The sequence below is a fragment of the Bos javanicus genome, chromosome 22 (assembly GCF_032452875.1).
Source record: "Bos javanicus breed banteng chromosome 22, ARS-OSU_banteng_1.0, whole genome shotgun sequence".
NCBI classification, from domain to species: Eukaryota; Metazoa; Chordata; class Mammalia; order Artiodactyla; family Bovidae; genus Bos; species Bos javanicus.
Genome location: NC_083889.1, coordinates 12,700,899 through 12,724,433, shown reverse-complemented (window position 1 = coordinate 12,724,433; position 23,535 = coordinate 12,700,899). Strand labels below are relative to the sequence as shown.

General features: G+C 47.4%; 1 protein-coding gene, 1 long non-coding RNA gene and 2 other non-coding genes across 6 annotated transcripts; 1 reads left to right on the top strand and 3 right to left on the bottom strand.

Annotated features, from left to right (window-relative positions):
• Window positions 1-1,209: 1,209 nt before the first annotated feature.
• On the top strand, window positions 1,210-10,847 carry LOC133235085 (uncharacterized). The gene is made up of 3 exons (XR_009732437.1): window positions 1,210-2,254; window positions 2,931-3,374; window positions 10,205-10,847. It is a non-coding gene; the product is annotated as an uncharacterized LOC133235085 (long non-coding RNA).
• Window positions 9,934-22,737, bottom strand: RPSA (ribosomal protein SA). 3 transcript variants are annotated; one of them, XM_061396020.1, is made up of 8 exons: window positions 22,645-22,684; window positions 22,084-22,175; window positions 21,055-21,220; window positions 19,816-19,934; window positions 11,386-11,631; window positions 10,511-10,639; window positions 10,226-10,391; window positions 9,934-10,117 (listed from the first exon to the last, which is right to left on the bottom strand). In XM_061396020.1, exons 3-8 carry the CDS (start codon window positions 21,185-21,187, stop codon window positions 10,023-10,025), a joined length of 888 nt encoding a protein of 295 aa, XP_061252004.1. In that variant the 5' UTR covers window positions 21,188-21,220; window positions 22,084-22,175; window positions 22,645-22,684; the 3' UTR covers window positions 9,934-10,022. The 3 variants fall into 3 exon arrangements, with proteins under 3 accessions (XP_061252004.1, XP_061252002.1, XP_061252005.1); XM_061396018.1 differs by lacking the exon at window positions 22,084-22,175 and having other exon boundaries at window positions 22,645-22,737; XM_061396021.1 differs by lacking the exon at window positions 22,084-22,175 and having other exon boundaries at window positions 22,562-22,684.
• LOC133235817 (small nucleolar RNA SNORA62/SNORA6 family) lies at window positions 11,183-11,331 on the bottom strand. Its single transcript, XR_009732679.1, has one exon. It is a non-coding gene; the product is annotated as a small nucleolar RNA SNORA62/SNORA6 family (small nucleolar RNA).
• LOC133235816 (small nucleolar RNA SNORA62/SNORA6 family) lies at window positions 20,008-20,158 on the bottom strand. The gene has a single exon (XR_009732678.1). It is a non-coding gene; the product is annotated as a small nucleolar RNA SNORA62/SNORA6 family (small nucleolar RNA).
• Window positions 22,738-23,535: the final 798 nt, after the last annotated feature.

Here is a 23,535-nt window from a genome sequence, read left to right as displayed (position 1 = left end):
GCTGCTGCTAAGTCGCTTCAGTCGTGTCCGACTCTGTGCGACCCCATAGAGGGCAGCCCACCAGGCTCCCCCATCCCTGGGATTCTCCAGGCAAGAACACTGGAGTGGGTTGCCATTTCCTTCTCCAGTGCATGAAAGTGAAAAGTGAAAGTGAAGTCGCTCAGTCATGCCCGACTCTTAGCCACCCCATGGACTGCAGCCCACCAGGCTCCTCCGTCCATGGGATTCTCCAGGCAAGAACACTGGAGTGGGTTGCCATTTCCTTCTCCAGTGCATGAAAGTGAAAAGTGAAAGTGAAGTCGCTCAGTCGTGCCTGACTCTTAGTCTGTCACATATATTCATACTTGTTTATAGGTTTAAAAAAAAGTCAGCCACTCTCCACCCTAAGAGCCACCCCTAGCCCAGGTCGTGTTCCCCAGGCCCCCACCTAGGTCACCCACACAATCTCCGGCCAGCTTCCAGTCCCTGACTTGCCTGGGAATTTTGTCTTTGCCCTCAGTGTCCCCAGAATGTCCCTCCACACAACACATCTGATGGCACCCCTCGGCTCTCTTCTTCCAGCCATGCAGGCCTCACGATGTTGCCTCTATACTTTTCGATCCAGGGGTGTCTCTCTCCGCCCGCTCCTCTCCTTCTAAGGTCCAGCAGCACACTAGGCAACCAGAAAGGCTTTCAAAGTCAGGACCTTCTCCAGGCAGCTCTCCAGGACATCATGCTGCCCTTAACCTCAGCGTAGGACACCCTGAAGACCATCTTCCTTTGTCAGTTACCAGCCCTCCTAAACACTGCCTCCTCTAGGCAGCCCACCCAGTATCAGCACCCACCCCACCTGGGGGAGAAGATTAAAGCCCCAATCCAGAGTCACTGGGGGCCTCCGGGGGCTGGATGTAGGCCTTGAGGTTTGGCTGGGGCCCTTGTTGATTGGCTGGGGCCCTTGTTGATTGGCTGGGGATGTTGTTGACTTACTGGGGCCGTTGGGGATTGGCTAAGGTCGTTGGGGTTGGCCAAGGCTGTTGGGGATTGGCTGGAGCCGTGGGGGGGGGGGGGGGGTTGGATGGGGCCCTTGGGGATTGGCTGGGGCCGTTGGGGATTGGCTGGAGCCATTGGGCGTTGGCCGGGGCCATTGGGGATTGGCTAGAGTTGTTAGGGCGGGGGAGGGGGGGGCCGCGGGGTTGGCTGGGGCCCTTGGTGATTGGCTGGGGCCATTTTTTTTTCATTTGCTGGGGCCATTGGGGGTTGGCTGGGGCCGTTGGGCGTTGGCTGGGGTCGTTGGAGTCTCAGACAGTTACCAGAGAGGTTCTGCCTGAGTCCAGGGTTGGGAGCTGAGGCCAGTGGAACCAGGAGTTGGGCCCCAATGCCAAGGAGCCTGGTGACACCCTCCCACCAGTGCCAGGACCTGAAGTCGGGGAATCCAAACGAGTCTGCCAGCATGCCAGCCAATAAGGGCCAGGGCCAGGCAATAAGCAACAGCCAGGGCTCCCCTGAGCATCCGCCCTGCCATCTGCAAGCAGCGGGACAAGGGCGCCCCCCCAGTGAAGAGCAGGACTGGTGTGTGCAGGAGACCGAGGCCCCTGCACCGTCCCTGGGAGAGTCGGGCCCGCAGTGGGCTCAGCTGGCCCCCAAGTCCGGGGCCGCGACTGCTGAGAGCCAGGAGACCCCTGCCGCCTCAGCCCTGTGCCCGCAGGAGCCGCGAGGGATCCTGGACTGGACCCAGTGCCCCGTCTTACTGTGGCTCTTCCCAGATCTTTTTGAGCACAGGCTCCAGTTTTAGAGGAGGAGTGGGGCAGGGGACTTCCAGCCTAAAGGCTCCCATAGCTCTTTCTCCACTCACTCCAGAGGAGCTGACCAAGGTGCCTTGGCCACACTCTTTGCTCCTAAAGGCAGGGTCTAGATCCCCTGCCTCACCCGGTCTTGGGAACCTCATATTAATTTTTACTTTATACGAGTTGCCTTTTGTTCTCATTCCTCCATGAGGTAGACTTCAGGGCCTGTGTTTGCCCTTGCCTTCCTGTATCCACACTCTCGGGGAACTCTCTCACCTCCTGAGGCTGGGCTTGGACAGGTGATTTATTTTGGCCAATAAGATACCAAAAGTGTTGCAAGAGGAAACTTGAGAATCATTTGTTACTCCCAGAACCTGCCTGGGTGTGCACAAACCCTGACTGTTCTGACAGATGACTGTGGCCCAGAAGCCTCAAAGTGCGGCTGAGCAGCCACCTTGAATCATCCGGCCCACGGCCCCGACCCCAGACGCGTGAGTAAATTCATCCCAGGTCGGCTGAGCCTATGAAAAGAACCACCCAACACTAAATGTGTTGTTGATTTGAGATAGGCTGTTACAGAGCAACAGATGGCTTACATGCTATATCCAATCCCTTTGTTCTCCCCAGTTCCCCCCGCCGCCCATTTCTTTTCCTGACCTTGTCACTCTAGACAGCAAGCCTGGAGGAACCTCACTAGGGTTTCTAAAGAAGTGTTTCCCAAAAACTTTTACAGAGATCGCTTGCCTCAGACTCACTTGGAGAATCTCTTGGAAATAGTCATGGACTATTTCCGAGACTTTGAGAATGCAGGGTGGGAATCTCCAACTTGGCAAGTCCCTCTGTCCTGGAGGCGGAAATGGCAAGGCACTCCAGTGTTCTTGCCCAGAAAACCCCATGGACAGAGGAGCCTGGCGGGCTAAGTCCACAGTTCACAGTCGGACGCGACTGAGCACACTGGCCCACTGGACACATTTCAGCAGTTCTATTCCCACATCCACAGTTGCAGCGTCCTTCCTTCCCCAGTCCCTGTGTAACAGGAAGAAACCTTTGTATTCTGTACAAGTTAATTGGGAAACAGATGTTGCCTATAAGCTTGGGCATTCTGGCCCTTCTCTGGGAACCCTGCCTCCCAGATAACAAGCACTAAGCTAAAATTCCTTTGTTTAGCACACAGGAACCGTCTTGACCAGATCCATCTATGAATGACTGCAGGTGGGAAGAAAGTAACACACCCTCTGTGAAGGCTGACAGAAACCAAGAAATGTTTGATTCGTTCCCTGTCAGTTAAAGGAAGCCTGAGTTCTAACTCAGGACACAAGTCCACCATCTTCGTGGGGTGCTGGCTTTCCTACTAAAGTCGCCATTCCTTGCCCTGACAGCCTCTCAATTTATGGCCTGTCCTGCGGAGAGCAGTACAAGCTTGTACTTGGAACCAGCTGGTGACTAGCTGGCCCTGGTTGGGGATTTTCAGGTAAGGCCCTAGCAGCTGCAGGAACCACTTGTCCTGAGGATCTTCCCTTCAAAATTCCCGAAAGCAGCACCGGCTGCCCAGCACTTGGCAACTGGAGCAAGGAATCGACATCCGGGAGCCAACGGGCTCGATTCAGTAGGGTAAGTGGCTCCACTGCTTCTAGCTGGGAACTTTATTTACTCTCTGTTTCAGGCATTTTCTCTGCAATAGTCAAGTTGGGGGCCCTGTTGGAGACAGGGAAGGGTTGTTGGAATTTACCCAATCTGTGAGCCAGCTCTTTCGTTTGTTTGGATGCTAGCATTTGTGTTTTGTCTGTCTTGAATTTCTGACTTTAAATATGGTGAGGGCTTCAGCTATTCCTAAACTGCAAGAGGAAGACATTTTATTGCACCCACGTGTGGCCGGAGCGTCCGTTAGGATCTCCACGAGGGGTTTAGGCAGATTACCTTGGGGCCCTGTGTGCCGTGTTTGTCATTGGGATATGCAAAACCCCGAGGCCAAACTTGAGGGTTTCTTTAGGATTCTGTCTGTCCTTTGGATTTTTCGTTTCATTTTGTTTGGTACTGTTTCTCCATTTACCTCCAAATCAAGTTTTATCCTGGTAAATTATATCATTTCTTTTGATAATCTCAAATTGTTGTATGTCACAGTAGTAATCAAGTTTCTTTTCAATTGCATTGACCCCTGGTTGGTTGACACCAAGGCAAAAAGGCATCCTTTTAATGGTTAGAGGTGAACTCTGTGCAAGTGCCTGAGCTGTGACATCAGGGAAAGTACGGACAGGAAGCAGAGTGAGGATACGTTGCTCCGAACTTTCACTCCTCCAGCTGGGCCTGCGGTCTGAGCTGTTACTTGCGGCTTGCTGTTACTTGTTACTTGCTGTTACTAGCTGCTCTGGCCGCTGTGCCAGTATAAGCACCACTTCTGTTCCCATCCAGCCCCAATTCCCAACACTGGGACTCGGGAGTGCCTCTCTGTACAGGCGTCATTTATAAACCCCGTGTCATCTGCTGGAGTCCTGGGACTCAGTGTGGCCTCACCGAGGCGTCTTAAGACGCCTCACTCACGTCTTAAGACCTGGAAGGGCCCCCAACTCAGTCCAGGAGCCGCTCCCAGGACAGACGGTTTCCTTTGCTGCCGCCTCACATGGGGGGTTATGCACATGACCAGTCAGCAGGCTTTCCCAGACTGACTCCTGTAACTAGAGAGACCGCACCCCTCTGTACAGGGAAGATTTCTGTACCTGAAGCCCACCTGGCAGTACCCAAAGCTGAACCAAATCATGACCCCAGTGAGAGGAATGCCCTTATTAGATGACTGCATGTTAGCGCACCTTGGCAGAATCTCAGTTCCCTGACCAGGGATGTGACCCTGGGTCCTTGGAGGGAGAGCAGAGTCCTGACCACCGGACCGCCAGGGAATCCCATCTGTAGGTGTTATCTTACTCACATAGTTCATTCAGATTACTGAAGGGGAGGCTGGCAAAGAAATCTGGTTACTTATTCTTGATTTCTTAGGCCAGGTGTAGTGAGATTAAGATTTGAAAGGTGTGCTTGGGCTGGAGATGAGTAGAGCATGGGGATTCCTGACTTAAAAGTTCCAGTAGAGCTTTGCTAAAGGGATAGGAAAAGGGACTGTCTGTTGAGGGTGGTTTCCTGTAAACAGCTGCTTACAAGCCTACTGCTCACTGCTTTCACCCAACATAAGCTCTCAGCACCACTGGCTAAGGGTGAGTGCTCAAAAGGCCTTGCCTACTGCTCAGCCAGTGCTTGCCCACAGGCTGTGTGCTTACAGCCAGAACACTGTGTGACCTCAATGACTTGGAATGAAGGGATGACATGAGCCTCTGAGGGCCCTGCGATGTCCTAAGCCCCCAAACCCAACTCCTAGGCAATGTTTCTCAAGGTCAGTCTGATATTAGCTAGACATGTCCGCTTTTACCAAAAGCTTTTCCAACAAAGACCTGGACAGACGAGGGCTGTGCCTTCTACTACTAAGAATTGGTCACCATGGAGGTACAAGGCAGTTTCTTAAACCCACACTGTTAAAATAGACAAATGCATAAAAATAAGCAAGGAAGATAAAATCATGAAGGCCTGGTTGTGATGGCCATTTGAAATCCCCCATATATGGCCCCAAACCAACTGCCTTAATCCTACCAGTCCCAGGCCTGTTTCCGGATGACAGAAGGATTTGCTACCTGATTTCCTTCAAGTTACAAGTTATTTTTTCCTTTGAATATTAAGTATCCCACAAAGCGACTTGGTCTTGCAATGTCTTTTTTCTAACGATGACTTGGACTTGAGATTTCTTTGGTGTTTGAAGGTATTTGGTAGTATTTAAGGGACAGTTATCCAGACAGATGCCCTTCTTCTTCAGTTTTATTGGACTCTCTGAGCTCATAAAAGGGACCAAAAGAGGAATTTGGGGGTGTGAAATGCGAACTCTAACTGCATCGTTCCTGTTCCTTGAGAAGGAAGAGGACAAAAGGAGTCATTGCACGCCCACCATAAGCTGTCCACTGGGGTCAGTCCTTTGTCTTTGACCAATCTCAAGTCCTTACACCAATTAATTGGAGTAACTAGCTGGACAGTCCTTACACCTGTGAGGACAAGCACAGGAAATGCTTCTCTTTCTCTGAGACGACTGCCAATGTGTACTCGTGGAGTTACGAGTGATTTTAGTTAAACTGCTCCAGACTAGTTGATCTTCAACTTGAACAGCCCCTGGATTCTACCCAGATTTTAGCTGTCCTGCTAGGGAGGGGCAGAGGTTGACCAAAAGGAAAAAGCTTAAAAAAAAGAAAAAAAGGGAAACTTACTAGTGACTTTTTTCCTGTAGGGGGTCTATTCCCCTCAAGAACCTTTGCTTTAGCTTTCTCTTCAGTATCCTGCAGCAAGCTTTTTTTTTTTTCCCTTTTCATTGAAATAGTTTCCTTTCAATATCAATTTAGATTCAGGTGTATAGCACATTCAATCAGTTATACGTAAATTTCTGTTCCTTTACTGACTTTTTTTCCTTTATAGTATTTCCCTATGCTATACAGGAGGTCCTTTTTATCAATTTTATATGTATTTGTGTATCTGTTACACCCAGACTCCTGATTTATTCTTTCCCCTAGGATAACCGGAAGTTTGTGCTTTAATTCTGCAAGTGTTTCTCCTTGGTAAACTAGTTTATTACCACCAATGATCAGATCTCACTTACAAATGGTATCCTATGACACTGGTCTTCCTCTGTTCACTTACCGTGATCCTCTAGATCCACCCAGGGTGCTGCCAGCGGCATTATTTCACTCTCCTTTCTGCCTGAGCAATATTCCATCGTGTCTAGGTCCCATTCTTCTGTTCGTGGACATGGTGGTTGCTTCCCTCTTTTGGCTTGTGTAAATTAGTGCTGTGCTGAGTGGCGAGTTGCGTGTGTCTTTTTGAATCCTGGTTTTCTTCCTGTAGACACCCAGGAGTGGAACGGATAGATCACAGGGTAGCTCTTTTTTAGAGCTCTCGTGTTCTCCGTGGACTGTCGACAGTTTGCATTCCCAGAACAGCGGAGGAGCCTTCCTTTCCCCACATCCGCTCTAGCATTCACTGCTTCTAGGCTTCTTTTGGCTGTGCTGGGTCTTCATTGCAGAGCATGGGCTTGGCTCCAGGTGCAGAGTGGGGGCTGCCCTCTAGCTGTGGCGCACGGCTTCTCACTGCTGTGACTTCTCTTGTGGAGCACAGGCCCTCGGGCACGCGGGCCTCTGTAGGTGTGGCTCGCAAGCTCTAGAGCACAGGCTCAGCCGCGGTGTACAGGCTTAGTTGGCTCTGTAGTGTACACAGTCTTCATGCACCAGGAATCGAACCCGTGTCCCCCTGTACTAGCAGGTGGATTCTTACCCACTGCAGCACCAGGAAGTCCTGTTTGTAGAGTTTGCTGATGGCCCTGCTGACTGGCAAGAGGCGATTCCTGCCTGCAGCTTTGATTTGCACGTCCCTGATGTTAACAATTACTCATGTGGAGCCCCTTTTCATGCTGCTTCTAAAAGAAGGAAGAAAAAATGAACGTATGGTTGCCAGGGGAAGAAGGGGGGTAAGGGATAGTTACAGTTCTGAATGGCCATGTATGACTGCTGTATTTGAAACGGATAACCAACAAGGAGGTACTGTACAGCACAGGGAACTCTGTTCAGTGCTGTGCTGTAGCCTGAGTGGGAGTTTGTGGGAGACTGGATACATGTATATATATGGCTGAATCCCTCCACCTTTTACCTGAAACTGTAACATTGTTAATCAGCTATATCCCAATACAAAATAAAGTTAAATGAAAAATAAAAAGTGAGAGGGAAACTTCCTTTTTGAAACTGGCTTCCTGACACTGTGCCCCATTTTAATGTATTCTTTTTCCACTTTTCTGATCAAAAGGGCAGGTGTCATTTACAGCCCTGGAGGCCCTGTGATTATCAAGTGTCCAGGGTACAGGTTTTAAAAGTCGCTGCTACCCAAAACAGCCACAAGGGGGCAGGATTTCTCCCTAGCCTCAGCTGGTTACTCTAGAGACCAGTAAGTCATGTTCCTAGGCAGAAAGGAAATACCCCAAACCTTGTCTCATTATTACTCTTTCCTTATTTTAAATGGAGTTGTCACTTTACGGTGTTGGTTGTATATGTACAACATATGTATATGTCCACATCCTAACGCATGTGTGCATGGATCTTCTGATATACCCCTAAGAGGGTATCGGGCTTCCCTTGTGGCTCAGCTGGTAAAGAATCTGCCTGCAACGCAGGAGCCCTGGGTTGGGAAGATCCCCTGGAGAAAATCTTGTCCGTTTATACATGTTGTCACTTCCTCTTCAGGTTCCCTCCCGACGTTGAGTGTTGAGTCAAGCTCCCTGTGGTACACAGCTTCTTAGTATCAACTTCATATGTATTCAGTGTTTTTGTTCAGTTGCTAAATTATGTCCAACTCTTTGCAGCCCATGGACTGTAGCATGCCAGGCTTGTGTATATTAATCCTAAACTCCTGATTTACCCTATGGTAACCAAGTTTGTGTTTCTCCTTGGTGACTAGTTCATTACCACCACTGTTCAGATCCTACTTAGGATGCCTTTTGATACTCACGTCTCAGCTCAGTGACTGTGATCCTCTCTGGGTCCACCCAGGGTGCTGCCAGTGGCATTACCTCACTCTAATACCCCACTGTGTCTGGGTTCCATCTCTTAGCATCTTCCGTCCATGGACATTGTGGCTGCTTCCCCCTTTGGCTTATATAAACATAGTGTTGCACTGAATGGCGGCACCCGTCTCTTCGTCTTCTCTGTAGACACCCAGGATTGGGATGAATTGAAACCTCTGCAGCGTTATATATCAATGTTACCAGTTTACACTTCCACCAGTAGCACAGCAGCATTCTGTCCACGTCCTAATGCATGTGTGCGTGGGTCTTCTGATATACCCCTAAGAGGGTATCGGGCTTCCCTTGTGGCTCAGCTGGTAAAGAATCTGCCTGCAATGCAGGAGCCCTGGGTTGGGAAAATCCCCTGGAGAAGGGAACAGCTACCCACTCCAATATTCTGGCCTGGAGAATTCCATGGACTCTACAGTCCATGCATGGGGTTGCAAAGAGTTAGACATGACTGATTTTCACTTTAAGAGGGTGTTAGGGATGGCTACTAAATAATGCCATGATGTACCAATTTAGCTTCCCAGGTGGCGCTAGTGCTAAAGAATCCACCTGCCAATACAGGAAATACCAGGGACAGGTTCAATTTGTGTCAGGAAGATCCCCTGGAGGAAGGCATGGCAACCCACCAGTACTCTTGCCTGCGAAATCCTACAGCCAGAGGAGCCTGGAGGGCTACTGTCCATGGGGTTAGAGTTGGACACAACTGAGCACGCACGGTCTGCTGACCGGCCAGCAGACAGTTGTTGATAGAAAGTATGGTTACCAAAATCTTTATGGTATTTCTTCTTTATGGTATGTTTGTAAAACACCTTTAATCTTACCCAACCCTTTTCTGTTAGCTTTTCAAGGATAAAGTGTTTTCTCCTTCAGTCTGCCTCTTCAGATGCACAGGCATAGCTGTGTGCCTTGGTCACACGCAGCATCTGGCTGAGTGCACCGCAGCTCAGACAGAACGTCCTACTGTGACAGCTGAACTGTTCTTCCACTTCTGCTACAGGCTGCCTAGATTTACCTCAAGTTGCTTCTTCTCACAGGACTTTGCTGAGAAACTGATGCCTCAGACATTAATTAGATCTAACAGTTTCTCAGCTTCCACTCAGCTCACACTCCAGGCACCATGTTAGTATGGAAGGAGGGAGAATGGACGCTGGTGACCACAGCTTCCTTCTGGCCTGACACTTCTATTTACCTTGGTTTTTTAAAGAAAGCTAGTGTCCTAATTCTTGGGTAACAGAGCTGTATTGACCAATTCTGTGTATTGTACTCTCCAAGAATACATAGGTATGTCTATTAGATCAACTACATGCATGACATATTTTACTATTTAAAACTATTTTAAAATTACACACTAAGGAACGACAAAGTGATAGAATAAGCACTGGCCACATGCCCAGACTCAGGACCAGCTGCTCTGAATCACAGCCCCATGAATATTATCCTCTGCTGAGGACACCTGGGCCCAAAGCCACACACTAGGCTGAGCAAGGCTTTCATACCAGGTTTGTCTGTCCCATAGACTGAAATGAATGAACAAAATTTTTAGAAACAGTTTATTTTCCATCAACCAAATTTCCATTTTGGTGGAAGTTTGTGGAAGTTCTGCAAGTGTCTGGAAGAAGAGCTTACGACCACTCGGTGGTGGTTCCTACCCATTCTGTGGCCTGGGCGGTGGGGGCTGCAGACCAGTCTTCAGTGGAAGGCTGAGCACTCCAGTCTTCTGTTGAGAAAATACAAGGAGGTCATCAGCCACATCCCCAGATTACTTTTGTAACCCCGCCCCACCAATCTGCTTGTATTCCTACAGATACTGGACCCTGATACGTACCAGTGGGGAACTGCTGAATGGGCACGGAAGGCACCTGCACGCCTTCAGACCAGTCTGCCACCTCAGGCTGAGCAGCCGTGAACTCTGGAGCTGGAGCGGTCCATTCACCCTGAAACTCCTCCTTGGTCACAGCCTTCTCAGCTGCTGCCTGCTCTTCCTTTTCAATCTAGTTTAGGAAAATATTTTTTAGTTTATATGCAATGGCGGATTAGTTTCTGTTCCTGGCAGTAAAAAGTATCCATGTACTTATGTGAGTGACAACAAGCCCCTGTGGACGAAGCTCACCTCCTCAGGATCTCTGTAGAAGTAGAGGTCCGGCATGACCTCCCACGGGTGCTCTCGGGAGATGGTGCCACGCATGCGCAGGACTTCCCGGGCGAGCATCCACCACATCAGACCCACTGAGTGCGCTCCCTGCAAGAGCGCCAGGTTAAAGCGACACTTGGCAAACCCCGAACAATAAGCACCCCCTACTCCACCTAACCTGTCCCCTCATCATCTAGGTCCCTTGGTACCACGTGAGCAGACGTGTCTGTTAGTCTGAAAGTGTTTATAGCACAGCAGAAACTAACACAACTTAAAACTGTACTCCAATTAAAACAAAAATGAAAGTTTATACCAAGACTGTTCTCTATCTCTGGTTCTTAATCTTGTCTGCCACTGGAATTAACTAACTGGGTTTAATTAAGACACCACTCAACAAAATGGGGCCAGTGCCTGAATATTGGTAGAAATAAAAGAAAACCTCTGCCCCATTCTTACGTGTAGCCAGGTTTGAGATCAGTGACAAACGACCAATTTGAACCATAGGTAACCCACCTTTTTCAGCATCTCAGAGCAGGATACATGAGCTGAGAAAACAGAAAAGTCAAGTACTGCCTGAAGAGTTAGGAATATTCAAGAGAAAAAAAAAAAAGGCTATCTTTAAAATGTTTTCACCTCTCCTTAGAATCATACTTTTGTAGCAAGTATTACTATCCAACTCCACTCATTGGGCCAGAGACCCTTGTGGCGTTAGCGAAAACTTGCCGCTCGTGTAGCACACTACCTACACTTGAGAGTTCACCGGCCAGCGGCCTCAACCCCAAGCTCTAACAATGTGCAGAGGAGGCCCGGGCGGAGCACTCAGCGGCCGCGCCAGCTCAGTCACAGACTGTTACCTTGTTGTTGCACGGGATGGCAATGTCCACGTAGCGCAGAGGAGAGTCCGTGTTGCACAGGGCAATGGTTGGCAGGTTCACGTAAGAGGCTTCCGTGAGGGGCTGGTGGTCAGCCCTGGGATCGGTGACCACCAGAAGCCTTGGCTCCCTGAACGCGGCCTGGATCTGGTTAGTGAAGGTTCCCGGAGTGAAGCGGCCAGCGATAGGAGTGGCTCCAGTGGCAGCAGCAAACTTCAGCACAGCTCGCTGGAAGAAGCAACAGAAAGAGTAACAAGCGTCCCAGAGACGGTGCCATAGGAGCCCTGCGATGATAAATGGACCACCACCACCTTCTGTAATGTCACCAAGCAAGCTATCTAGCAGGAAGCTCCCCCAAAGCCTTGCTCAAAACATCTAGTAGTTGATCGTTCTATGAAAACTCAAAGTATTAGTCACACAGTTGCGCCTGACTCTTTGCGACCCTATGGCCTACAGCCTGCTATGCTGCTCTGTCTGTGCTCCTCTTATCTGTCTCCAGGCAAGAATACTGAGTGAGTTGCCATCCCCTTCTCCCGGGGATCTTCCTGACCCAGGGATCGACCCCGGGTCCCCTGCCTTGTAGGCAGATTGTTCTCCATCTTCCACTTATTGCCTGGTAACATAGAATCAGGACAAAAAGAAAAACGCAAAGCATGGCCCCACACCCAGGCCCTCTGCTGGGGACGCTCTTCCCTCGGGTTAGCTGATGCTCACTACACCCTCACTTCTGCTGGTTCCACAGCAAACCAGCCTGGTTCAAGTACCACTTACGAGTAACGGGCTAGTGACTCCTGTACATCCAAATTCCTCATAAGACTAAAAAATGACACAAAATGCAAACACACCATGTGGAATCTGACCACCAGAGCACTTCTGTAATCTAGGTAGTAAATTTTCCCTGATGGAAGCATAGACTGGTCACTGAGCTCACTCTACAGCAGTAATTAAAACCATCAACCATGTGCCTCACCAAAGAATTCCAGTGATTAAGCCAGCCACAAGGGGAATAAAGCCCAGTTAAAACACTCTTGCAAGGAGGCCTAATCAGGACAATTGAGTAAAATGAGAATTGAGAAGAATTCACCCCCTTCCACCAACACTGTTATATATTTGTATATATGTATAAATGTACATTTGTACGTATAACAGGACACCTAGGAACAACTCAAAGGGCAAGAAAGAGCTCCACAGAACAGGGCTGAAGGAGGCAAAAAAGAGGAAGTGGGGCGGACTCCCAGTCCTCTTGGGAGGTAGCTGAAAAAGAGGAAATGTCACCCGCTACCCTGAACATTCCCTCACTGGCAGGGATATTAACTGGAACAAAAAGGGAGGTTCCGAAGCTCAGCACAAAGATGACTGGTTTGTGCCGGGCAGGACAGAGACCCGCGCAGGCGGTCTGTGCCACCGCCCTGCTCACTGCAGCCTGAGGCGTGTGTCCGCGAGGCCAGGTGAGGGCTGAGTGCTGCCTTAGAGGACACCAGGCAAGAAGCCTGGTCGGGGGGAGAGCAGTCCCGCTGCAGATGGGAGTGCTGTTGTGCAGCGGCACGAGAAGAGGCGAGGTCGCCAGGGCGGCCTCTGCCTCTACTCACTAGCTCCAGTTGCAACCCTGGCCTCCCTGAACCCAGAGGCAGACACCACCAGGTTGCAATGAAACAGAGGGATCTGAAACTACAGCTGAGGCCTAGGACCAAAGCCACAGTTTGGAATTAACATATACACTAATCTATGTAAAACTGATAGGCAACGAGACCTACCAGAAGCACAGCGAGAGTTCCCCATGCTGTACAGGAGGTCTCGTTGCCTACCAGTTTTATATCTGTTAGTATATATGTTACTCCCATGGAAACAGGTCTGAAGATGGTGACACATAACTGGACACGACCTTGCACACCTACAACAAGCACAGCATTGGAAATCAACTTTACTCCAATAAAAATAAAACTCAGAAACTTGCCTGGTCAAGGGACTGGATCCCACATGCTACATCTAAGATACCCCATGGTGCAACAAGGGTCAGAGACCCTGGGGACTGCAAGTGAGAACCAGGGCAACGCAACCAAACGAACACATAAGCATTAAAAACAACAAAAAACAAAACTTAGAAAATAAAAGGCTGTAATGTGAAAGGAGATTTGGAGTGTTTCTTCTGGCACCTCCACAAAATCCTGCCACCATGTGGCCATTTCAGGCCAACAGCGACCTTGAAACCAGGCCCTGCAGGGCTGTAAATGACAGCTGCCTCAGGAGTGTCTGGGGTGAGTAACTGGGGAAAAAGGCAGCAGAGTCTTTAAGTGAAAGCAAAAGGTGAGGGAGGGGCGAGGTTAGTTGTTGCAAACTTCTTGATGTCAGATCCTTTGTTTTTGAGGTCTGGCCATGGTTAGGTAACAATGTTCCTATGAATCTCTACCAAATGAATGTTATTCTTTGTCTTGACAAGAAAGGGCAAGGTCCCATCCTGGCCAAGAGGTGGCAAATCTCAGTTGGCAGCTTCTTCAGGGCCAGGTCTCCACATCCTGCCCAGCTGTCATCCCCGAGGGAGCCAGGCACCCAATCCAACTGGCCCTCAGTCTCCTCAGGCCACACCAAAGCTGAGGGAGGTCTAGGTCTCACAGACTGTAACCCAGGCAGGTCCAAAGCTGGCAGAGGGCCTTAGTGAAGGCTCTGGAGCCCTGCAGGATGTAGTCCCCAGTCTGTCCCCTGGGCCCTCCCGCTCACTCGCCGGCCCAAGGCTGGGTGAGTCAGAGGGGCTCCATCAGAAGGCCTCAATCTGCCTCATGGTCCACACACTACTGACCCTTGGCTGAATTGCTTCCTTAATGGTCCCCCATTGACAGCTGCTTGTAGGCAGGGCCCACTGAGGTACCCACCAAAGGCTGAGTAAGACTCGTTGCTTAGTAACCAGGATGTGGGGTAACGAGGCACAGCAATGGCTGCCTGCTAAAGGCTGTGCTCATCCTGCTATTACAATGACTTATAGGTGGAACCTCAAAGTTGGTAGCACAAGTTTACCAGGGACAAACTCCCTCGCAGAATTAAAAGCCAAACTTATGCTTACCATGGGGAAAGGATAAATTAGGAGTTTGGGATTAACAGATTCACACTAATACAACACCTACAGCGAACACTGCATCGCAAATCAACTTGACTTCACGGTTCAAGACGGCGGAACAGAAGGACACGCGCTCATCTCCTCCTGCAAGAGCACCGAAACCACAACGAGCTGCTGCAGACCCAGAACAGGAGATGCTGGGACCTACCAGAAAGACACCCCACACCCGAAGACGAAGCCGCAGCGAGACGGCAGACGGGAGGAGGGGCACAATCATGATGAAACCAAATCCCACGCCAGCTGGGTGGGTGACTCAGACCAGAGAACAATTAATACTAAAGAAGTTCTCCCACTGTTGTAAAGGTTCTGAACCTCACATCAGGCCTAATCCCCAGGGAATCCGACCTTGCAGACCAGTGGGATTTGACTATAGGACTTCCACAGGATTGGGGAAACAGAGACTCCAGTCTTGGAGGGCAGAAACCAAACCTTGCGTGCACAAAGACTCAGGGGAAAGGTGCAATGACCCCACAGGAGACAGAGCCAGAACTGCCGCTCACGTTGGAGGGCCTCCTGTGGAGGTGTGGGCCCACAGAGGCTCACACGGATGGGGGCACCAGTCTGGGAAGGTCCTTCCTAGATGTAAAGCCTCTCGGAGGTCACCACTAACCTGACCACTGAGCCTGCAACCCAAGGCTGGGTGTTCTCAGGCCAAACAACTACTAGGGAGGGAGCACAATCCCTGGGAGCACCCATCAGCAGATAACTGGATTAAAACTTTACTGACCAAGGCCCTGCCACCAGAGCAAGACCTAGTCTTTCCCACCACCAGTCCCTTCCATCAGGAAGTCTACAGAAGTCACAGCCTCCTCCAGAGGGCAGACAGAGAAGCAAGCACAGGCCCACAGCGAGTAAAACAAAACCACATTACAGAAAGTTAGTCAGCATGAAAAAGCAGGTGGTTATGTCCCAGATGAACAGACAACATAAAACCCCAGAAAAACAAGTAAATGAAGTGGAGACAGACAACTTTTCAGAAAAAGAATTCAAAATGATACTGAAGATGATGATACAGGATCTTGGAAAAAGAATGGAAGCAAAGATTGAAAAGATGCAAGAACTGTTTACCAAAGACTTAAAACAGACAGATAAATAATACACTGGAAGGAATCAACAGCAGAAGAGGCAAAAGAATGGGTAAATGACCTGGAGGGCAGAACGGTGGAAATCACTGCCACAGAACAGAATGCAGGGGGAAAAAAGACTGAAAAGAAAGGAAGACAGCCCGAGTGCCCCATGGGCCAACATTAAACACACCAACGTTCCCGTTACAGGGCCCCAGAAGAAGAGAGAAAGAAAGGACCTGAGGAAGTATTTGAAGAGGTAATAGCTGAAAACTCCCCTAAAATGGAGAAGGAAATAGTCAATCCAGTCCAGGAAGCAGAGTCCCAGGTAGGATAAATCCAAGGAGGAACACACAAAGACACATAGTAATCCAACTGGCAAACCTTAAACAGAGAAGATATTAAAATCAACAAGGGAAAACAACAAATAACGTGGCAAGGGAACTCCCATCAGACTACCACCTGATTTCTCAATGGAAATGACAAGCCAGCAGGGAATGGCATGATACAGAGAAATCAAAAGCTTTCCAGACAAGCAAAAGTTAAAAGCGAATTCAGCACCACCAAACTAGCTTCACAACAAAAGGAACTTCTCCAGACAAGAAACACAAGAGAAGGAAAGACCTACAGAAAATAAACCTGAAACAATTAAAATGGTAATAGGATCATACATTACCTGAAATGTAAATGGATTAAATGCACCAAAAGATACAGACCGGCTGGGTGGATGGAGACACCTGCATGAATGCACTTCCACTTAGCACATCTCTCTGCTTGACACCACCCCCTCCCCCGCCAAATTGTACGCCATTATTTTATATTGTTAATCATATTCCCATTACAGCTTACAATTATCTTTTATTTTTTGATTGTGAAAACTGATAAACATCTTTCACTACTGCCATTATGTAGCTATTACTCACTTAATACCACTGTATCATGACTGGCCAACAGAAAAGTAACAGAATTCTGTACCACCAAAACTACCATTTAATAGAAAAACCTGTAATCACTTAAAATCCACATGCAAATCAGAATTGTTGTGAGTACAAATGCCCAGGTATTGCTTTTTGTTTGCCAGTGCTCCAGATGTGTGTCTAATGTTTAGAAACAACTGGACTGTAAGATCCCTTACTATTATCTAGTTTGTTTCCGTTTCTATTTCATATTCAGTGCTCCCATTTCACTTAGTTTATGGTTTCCAATTTCTCCCTTTTTAGCTTAATGTTCTTTCTCAAGCATTTGTGAAGCGTAGTAGTAAAGCCTTTGTGTATATAAATAATATGCATAATACGTATATTTTAGAAGACACGAATTTCTGCCTAACTAAAACAACGTATGACATTTTGATTCCACTTGACTTAGAAAACAGATATGCAAGCAGCAACAAAGGCTTACTGTACAGCACAGGGAACTAAAGTCGGTATCTTCTAATAACCTATTATGGAAAACAACAACTCAAACACAAAGAATTCTACTTTTTGAAACTTAGTAATGTTCATCTTTTAGCCAGTTTTTCCAAATGTTCTGTGGACATCTAATAGCAACATGTAAAATACAAAATTTTAAATAAATTTTAGGATATAAAATTACTATAACTTAATATAAATCTATTCTAATTAAATTGACATCATTCAAGATGCTCCAATTTTTTTTTCTGCACTTGATAAAATATTCTCAGAGAAATATTAATGTCTCACTATATGATTATTCCCCCCCCCCTTTTTTTTTTTTTACAGTTTTGCTTTGTTTCTTTGTTGTTAGGCGTCTAATCGTTTCTGTTGTCTATCTTGTGAATAGCACCTCTGATCACTGATCACTTTTCATTTTAAAAATAAGGTAAAAAAATTAAAGTTATTAAGAAAAACTCTATTCCAATAAAAAATAAAAATTACATTAGAAAAAGTAAAGCATAAGGCTTTGGGTGCTCATTCCATCAACTACCACTTTGTCACCCAGGAACAGGAGTCACCTGTGGCCGTCTTGGGCAGCAGCAACCCACAGGGGCTCGGGCACTACCAGTCCAGTGCCTGCAGGGCTGTAAATGACAGGGACTGCCCCAGGGAATGCCTGGGGGAATTATTAGGGGGAGGTGGAATCAAGCCTCAGTCTCACTCAGAATGCCAATTCTGATGGGTAAATCTCCCTCACACTGTATTTAGAAGCAGCACATGGAAAGAGGCTTGATACTCTCATTTCTAGAGATGTGCAAATCAAAACTACTCTGAGGCATCAGTCCAAAAAACCTTTTAGTCACTCAGTTGTGTCTGGTTCTTTGGGACCCCATGACCTGTAGCCCACCAGGCTCCACTGTCCATAGAACTCTCCAGGCAAGAATACTGGAGTGGGGAGTCATACCCTTCTTCAGGAGATCTTCCCAACCCAGGGATTTAACCTGAGTCTCCTACACTGCAGGCAGATTCTTTACCATCTGAGCCACCACAGAAGCCCAAGGAATCAAGATAGCACCAGTCAGAACAGCCATCACCAAAACATCTACAAACAATAAATGCTGGACAGGGTGTGGAGAAAATACATACTCATTCCTATTCTACTGGTGGGAATGTAAATTGGAAACAGCCACAATGGGGGTTCTTTAATAATGTAAAAACAGAGCTCCCCACTCTTGGGTGTCTACGAGGAAGAAACCAGAATTCACAAAGACACATGGAGCCCAAAGCTCACCGCAGTGCTGCTATTTATACAAGCCCAAAGAGGCCAGGAGCCAATATGCCCATCCACACAAGAACCGGTAAAGAAAAAATGGTAGCTAGGGGAAATGGAATATTACACAGCCAGAAAAGGAGAATTTAATAAATGCCATTGGCAGCAAGCAGGGATCAAACTAGGGAGGATCATACTAAATAAACTGAGTCAGAGACTCAAAAGGCCATTATATGACTTACAGGTGGAATCACATACTAAATTCATCATCAACAACCTCCTCAATAGCACAGGAGCTCTACTCAACGCTCTTACCCCCTATACCAGAAGAGAACTGCAGAGGCAAGCATACACGGTAACTGGACAAGATGCTGTACACCTACACCCAACACCCAAGTGTAAATCCACCTGACTCCAATAAAAATAAAAGTAACAACAGACAAGCTTTTAAGTGTTTCTTCTGGCATCTTTCACTTTTAACTTTCAACCCAGGAAAAGGACTTACAGTAAGGCGCTGGTTGCCTAGTAAACTAACTTGAGCAGAGAAATCCTGCCACCTTGTGGCCGTTTCCCGCAATAGCAACTTTCAAACCATGGCCGTGGGCACTAAGCCTTCAAGAGCCCGCAGGGCTATAGACACCTGCCATCAGCAAATGTCTTGAGGTGGGTAACAGAATATAAACTCATTTAAGGCAGAAATTTCAGCTTGCCAATACCAACTGGTAAATTTCCCTCATACTGAGGAACTGGTTCTCACTATTCAAAACGGCCATCATCAAAATGTATACAAACAACGCTGGACCCCCGGGGTGTGGAGAAAAGATGGCAGCTACCAGTGGGAATGGACTGGTGTCCTAGAGCAAGTTTCAAAAAATGAAGGCAAAGAAAGACAATGTTTATTAAGCTATTTTTATTCACTTAATCTGGCAAATATTCTTACTCTTGCTGATGTGACAGTGTGGTGATGTCCTATCGACAGAAGCCCTTCCTTAAAAACTGGCATTTAATTCTAACTTTTCAACTCAGTATTTCAGTTTTTTTTAAAGAAATGAAACCTGAATGTAATTAAATTTTGGGTGCAGTGTCTTCCTTGGTGCGCGTGGGCTTTCTCTATTGGTGGTGGCTTCGCCTGCTGTAGAGCAGAGACCCTAAGGGTAGGGGCTTCAGTACTTGGTGGTGAGTGGGCTTACTGCCCTGGGGCACATGGAATCTTCCAGGACCAAGGATTGAAGCCATGTCCCCTGCATTACCAGGCAGATTCTTACCACTGGACCACCAGGAAGTCCAATATTTCACTTAAAACCTTCAAAGCTCACTGCTGAAAACGGCAGTGAGCCACTTTTTCATTTCTTGAAATTCAGCAGCTCAGGAAAATACACAATGATACAACACGAATTTTAAGTGTCAGATGTGAAGTGATGAATACGGTGACAATCTTTAATTTTGGGAATTCCTCTAACTTAGCCCAGTTTCAAATGTTTTTTGAATACATTCTGGGGTTTGTTACTGCTTTTCTATACATCCCCAAACATCTGTAAGCTTTATAGCAAAAACCAAGCATACTGTTCCACACACCTGGCCAGTATTCCTGGAGGATATGACACTGACATCAGCTGGGTTTTCAATGGCGACAATGGCCCGAGCGGCCAACAGAAGCTTCTCCCACGTCCTCTTCAGATTTATGATGTAGATGCCTAGGCGGGGACACAAGGTTTTCTTAAGAGCAAACCAAGTTTTGTAAGGTAATACTCTTCTAAAAACATGAAGTCATGTGGCAGCGAGTACTATCAAACTCCAGTCATAGAGGCAAGCTCTACTGGTGTTAGCGAAAATCCTGCCATTAATATAGCACACTTCCGACACTCAGCAGTTCATTGGCCAAGACTGGCCTCCACTCTGAGCTTTAATAATGTGCAAAATGCATCTTTTCATTTCTTATCCTCCTGTGTTAACCCACTCTCAAGCCTCCCATGCAGAATCCAAGAAGCTCTTACTTATTTGTGGCCTACCATTATTTTCCTCGTCAACTACCACGTCAAATTTATCGCGAACTCCTTTAAACCTTGCCACTCACAGGGGTAAATCCTTTAGTGTTTCTATTTCAGCTGAACAACTTAATGCATTCCAGTCTCATCAAAAGCTACCTTACTTTTCCTGATACATAAATGAAAAAAATGCTTGTTCCCAATTCAGAAATCAGCTTTACAAACCCGTATTGGTAGCTACAAATTACAAGGCACTCTGGGAGATAAATTATTAGGAACTAAGCTATGGTAGCTGCGATTCATGGGGTCGCAGAGAGTCGGACACGACTGAGCGACTGAACTGAACTGAAGCTATGGTAAAGTGTCCACCTACAATGCGGGAGACCCAGGTTCGGTTCCTGGGTTGGGAAGATCTTCTGGAGAAGAAAATGGCACCCCACTCCAGTACTCTTGCCTGGAAAATCCCATGGACGGAGAAGCATGGTAGGCCACAGTCCATGGGGTCACAGAGTTGGACATGACAGAGACTTCAAGCTATTAAATTTTCTCCTTATCTTTACATTGTGCTTATTCAAGGCCCAACCCACGACACATAACCTACCAGTTTCCACTCTTCCACTGGAGTTCAGAATTTTCCTTTAAAAACAACCGGATCAGTTAATACTTTTAAAGCTTCTCACCAATCTAAAGATCTATTTTCATCACTTAGTAAGAGCCCTCTAAGGCTCAAATTTCACAAAGCACTTCAACTCAGTACCAGAATAGTGGTGTCAAAACTTGTTCTTATAGCTGGAATGACCAAGCAAAGAGCACTAAAGCAATCACTGACCATCACTTTTCCTTTTGTAGATGTACTGTTCCATTTGGAAGTCAAGGTTGGTGCCACCTAAGTGGGTTCCTGCTGCAAGGAATTTGAGGACATCCTCCTCCTTCATTTGCAGGACATCAAGGGCTCCGGACATTGTGAAAGCTTCCCTTTAAGTTACGACGGGAATCTGAAAAACAATAGTTAATCAAAGTCCTTTAAACTCGAGGGACTCAAGCGAGATGATACATTCTACTCTTGGGAGTCAGGTGGCTTAATGTTGAAATCTTAACCATAGACCACACCTCCTACAGTGTCAGGCAGTGGGGTCAGTCTAGTGGATAGGACAGAACATTAACAGATCTATGTAACACCTTGGAAAATCAAATGCTGCTAAAAGAGTGGTGTAGAGACAGACAAAACACCCAGGTAACTAAATGGAAACAGTGAATTGAGACTTTTTAACACTCAAGGTACAGAGGAATTAGATGTGAAAGAGCAGCCATGTCTGAGAATATTCAGAAGGTGAGCAACGGTGATGTAAATAGGCGTTATTTTCAAGCAGATTGAAGGTGGTACCTTCAGCGCTACTTCTGAGATTATTAGTTTTCCTTGAAAGGAGAAAATCAAGGCCAGATCAAGGACAATCTCCTCAAACGCAGATAATCAAGAACTCCAACCCCTTTTTGCTGCACTTAATGTGACCATAAAGCGTCAAATATGGCGTTTACAACACAAACATAAATTAGATTTTGATTAAAGCTCGTCACATCTGAATAGGAAACCCTGCCCACAAATCCACAGGGCCTGGCCGAGCATACTAGCTGCAGGTGACTGCTCTTCAACCTCTCGGGAAGGGCGCTCATAGAGGAAAATGGCTCTTAAAGAGCATGTGCGGTGCCTTCCAGAACCAGGTGCAACCAAGATCCCATCCAATTTCAACAAAGTGTACTTCGCCCCTAATCAAGAAACCTCCCATAAAAACCAAAGAGAAATCAAAGTGAAATGGGGTGTGTGTGTGTGTGTCTGAAAAGCTCTCGGGGCGCTCCTCACCTGCTTTCTTCCCCGAGTGCACTTTCGCGTCTGTTCGTCACTAAATCTCTTTCTCTCTACACCTCAGTCTGTTATGACTTTTTTTTGCATTCCTTGTCCAAGTTATTTTGAACCGAGAGAACAGAAACGTGACGTTGGAGCTTTCCATTAACAAAAACCTCAAGAACCTTAACTCCTGAACACCATGAACAAGGATGAGACCAACTCAAGTAGATGGAGAAAACTGGAGCATAAACCTCGGGATTTACAACCGAGCGTCGGGATTTGCGTCTAAACTAGCGCGCAGCGTAAGGTGGTCTCTTTGCACCCTCGGCCACCCGCACCGCGGCCCGGGGCCTCCGCGGCGGGAGCGCAACCTCTCCCCGCTCCCGAGGCCTAGTGGGAACGTCCCGGCCCGGGCCCGGCCACGTGTGGGTCGCCAGTTTGAGCGATAGAGCGCCTAGTCAGAGACTAACGCACCCCGTCTGCGGGCTCTCACCCCAGGTCCTCCCCACACCTCGTTTGAACAGGAAGCTTGTCCTTTTGACCCTGAGGGCCACCGGCACCCCAAAAGCAACTCACTCAGGACAACGCCGTATGGATCCCTCTCTAGGTAGCGCCGAAAGGACGGGCGGGCGGAAATGACGTCCTTATATAGTCCGCATCCAGCCAATAACAACGAAAGCTCAACGGAAGCGCAATGAAGGCTTGCATCTTGGGGGCGGGCCTTCCCCCGGAAGACGGGCTACGGCGCTAGCGCGGGCGCCAGCGAATGCCGGAAGTTGGAGGGTTGATTGCTGCACTCAGATTTCGAAATGGGTTGCGGTCCGGAAAGACCGGCAAGGGATTGGCGCTCTGCCCGTTGGGATTGGCGCTCTCACCCAGCTTTTTGTACTTATGCGTTTGAGCGGGTTCCTTATTTAAACTGCATTTTTCTTTCGTGGGAAAGCACTGAACAAACCTCTGTTGGATGAACAAAAACTGGAGAAGTTACTTTGCGGTTTTTGGAGGACAAATTAGCGGTGTCTAAATCAGATTTTTAAAGAGTTCTGTTAATGGGAAGTTTCCCATTAAAAAAAAAAAAAGACTACACGGATGGAACGCAAGAGAATTTTTTTCGTAGAAGAATTGCGATAGCAATTATTAGTTAATATACATTCCGCCCAATACCATGCAGCCATTAAAAAGAATTAAAATACATTCTTTGGTTCAAAAAGGAGTTACAGGATGAGGGCGATCATTTTGAAAATTTGAAGCCCTAGGTATTAAACGATTGTAAAGAAATAACCAGTAGCCAGATTGTTAATTATACAGTAGGTTTGGAGTCTGGTTGCACTTAGAATCGCTTGGAGAGGTTTTAAACATATGCCCAACGCTAAACCGAAAGAATTTAGATAATTTTAACGTGCACCCAGGGTGGGAACTACGGATATACAAGTAGAGAAGTGGATAGGTTCTTGGCCTCTTCAGTAT

Coding starts and splice junctions, on each gene's coding strand:
- RPSA (XM_061396018.1), bottom strand. CDS start 21,187: ATGTCCGGAGCCCTTGATGTCCTGCAAATGAAGGAGGAGGATGTCCTC. Junction 19,935..21,054: donor CTACAAAAGGAAAAGTGATG/GTCAGTGATTGC, acceptor GTCCCCGCCTAG/GCATCTACATCATAAATCTG. Junction 10,640..11,385: donor CCATCCCGTGCAACAACAAG/GTAACAGTCTGT, acceptor GCGCTCTTGCAG/GGAGCGCACTCAGTGGGTCT.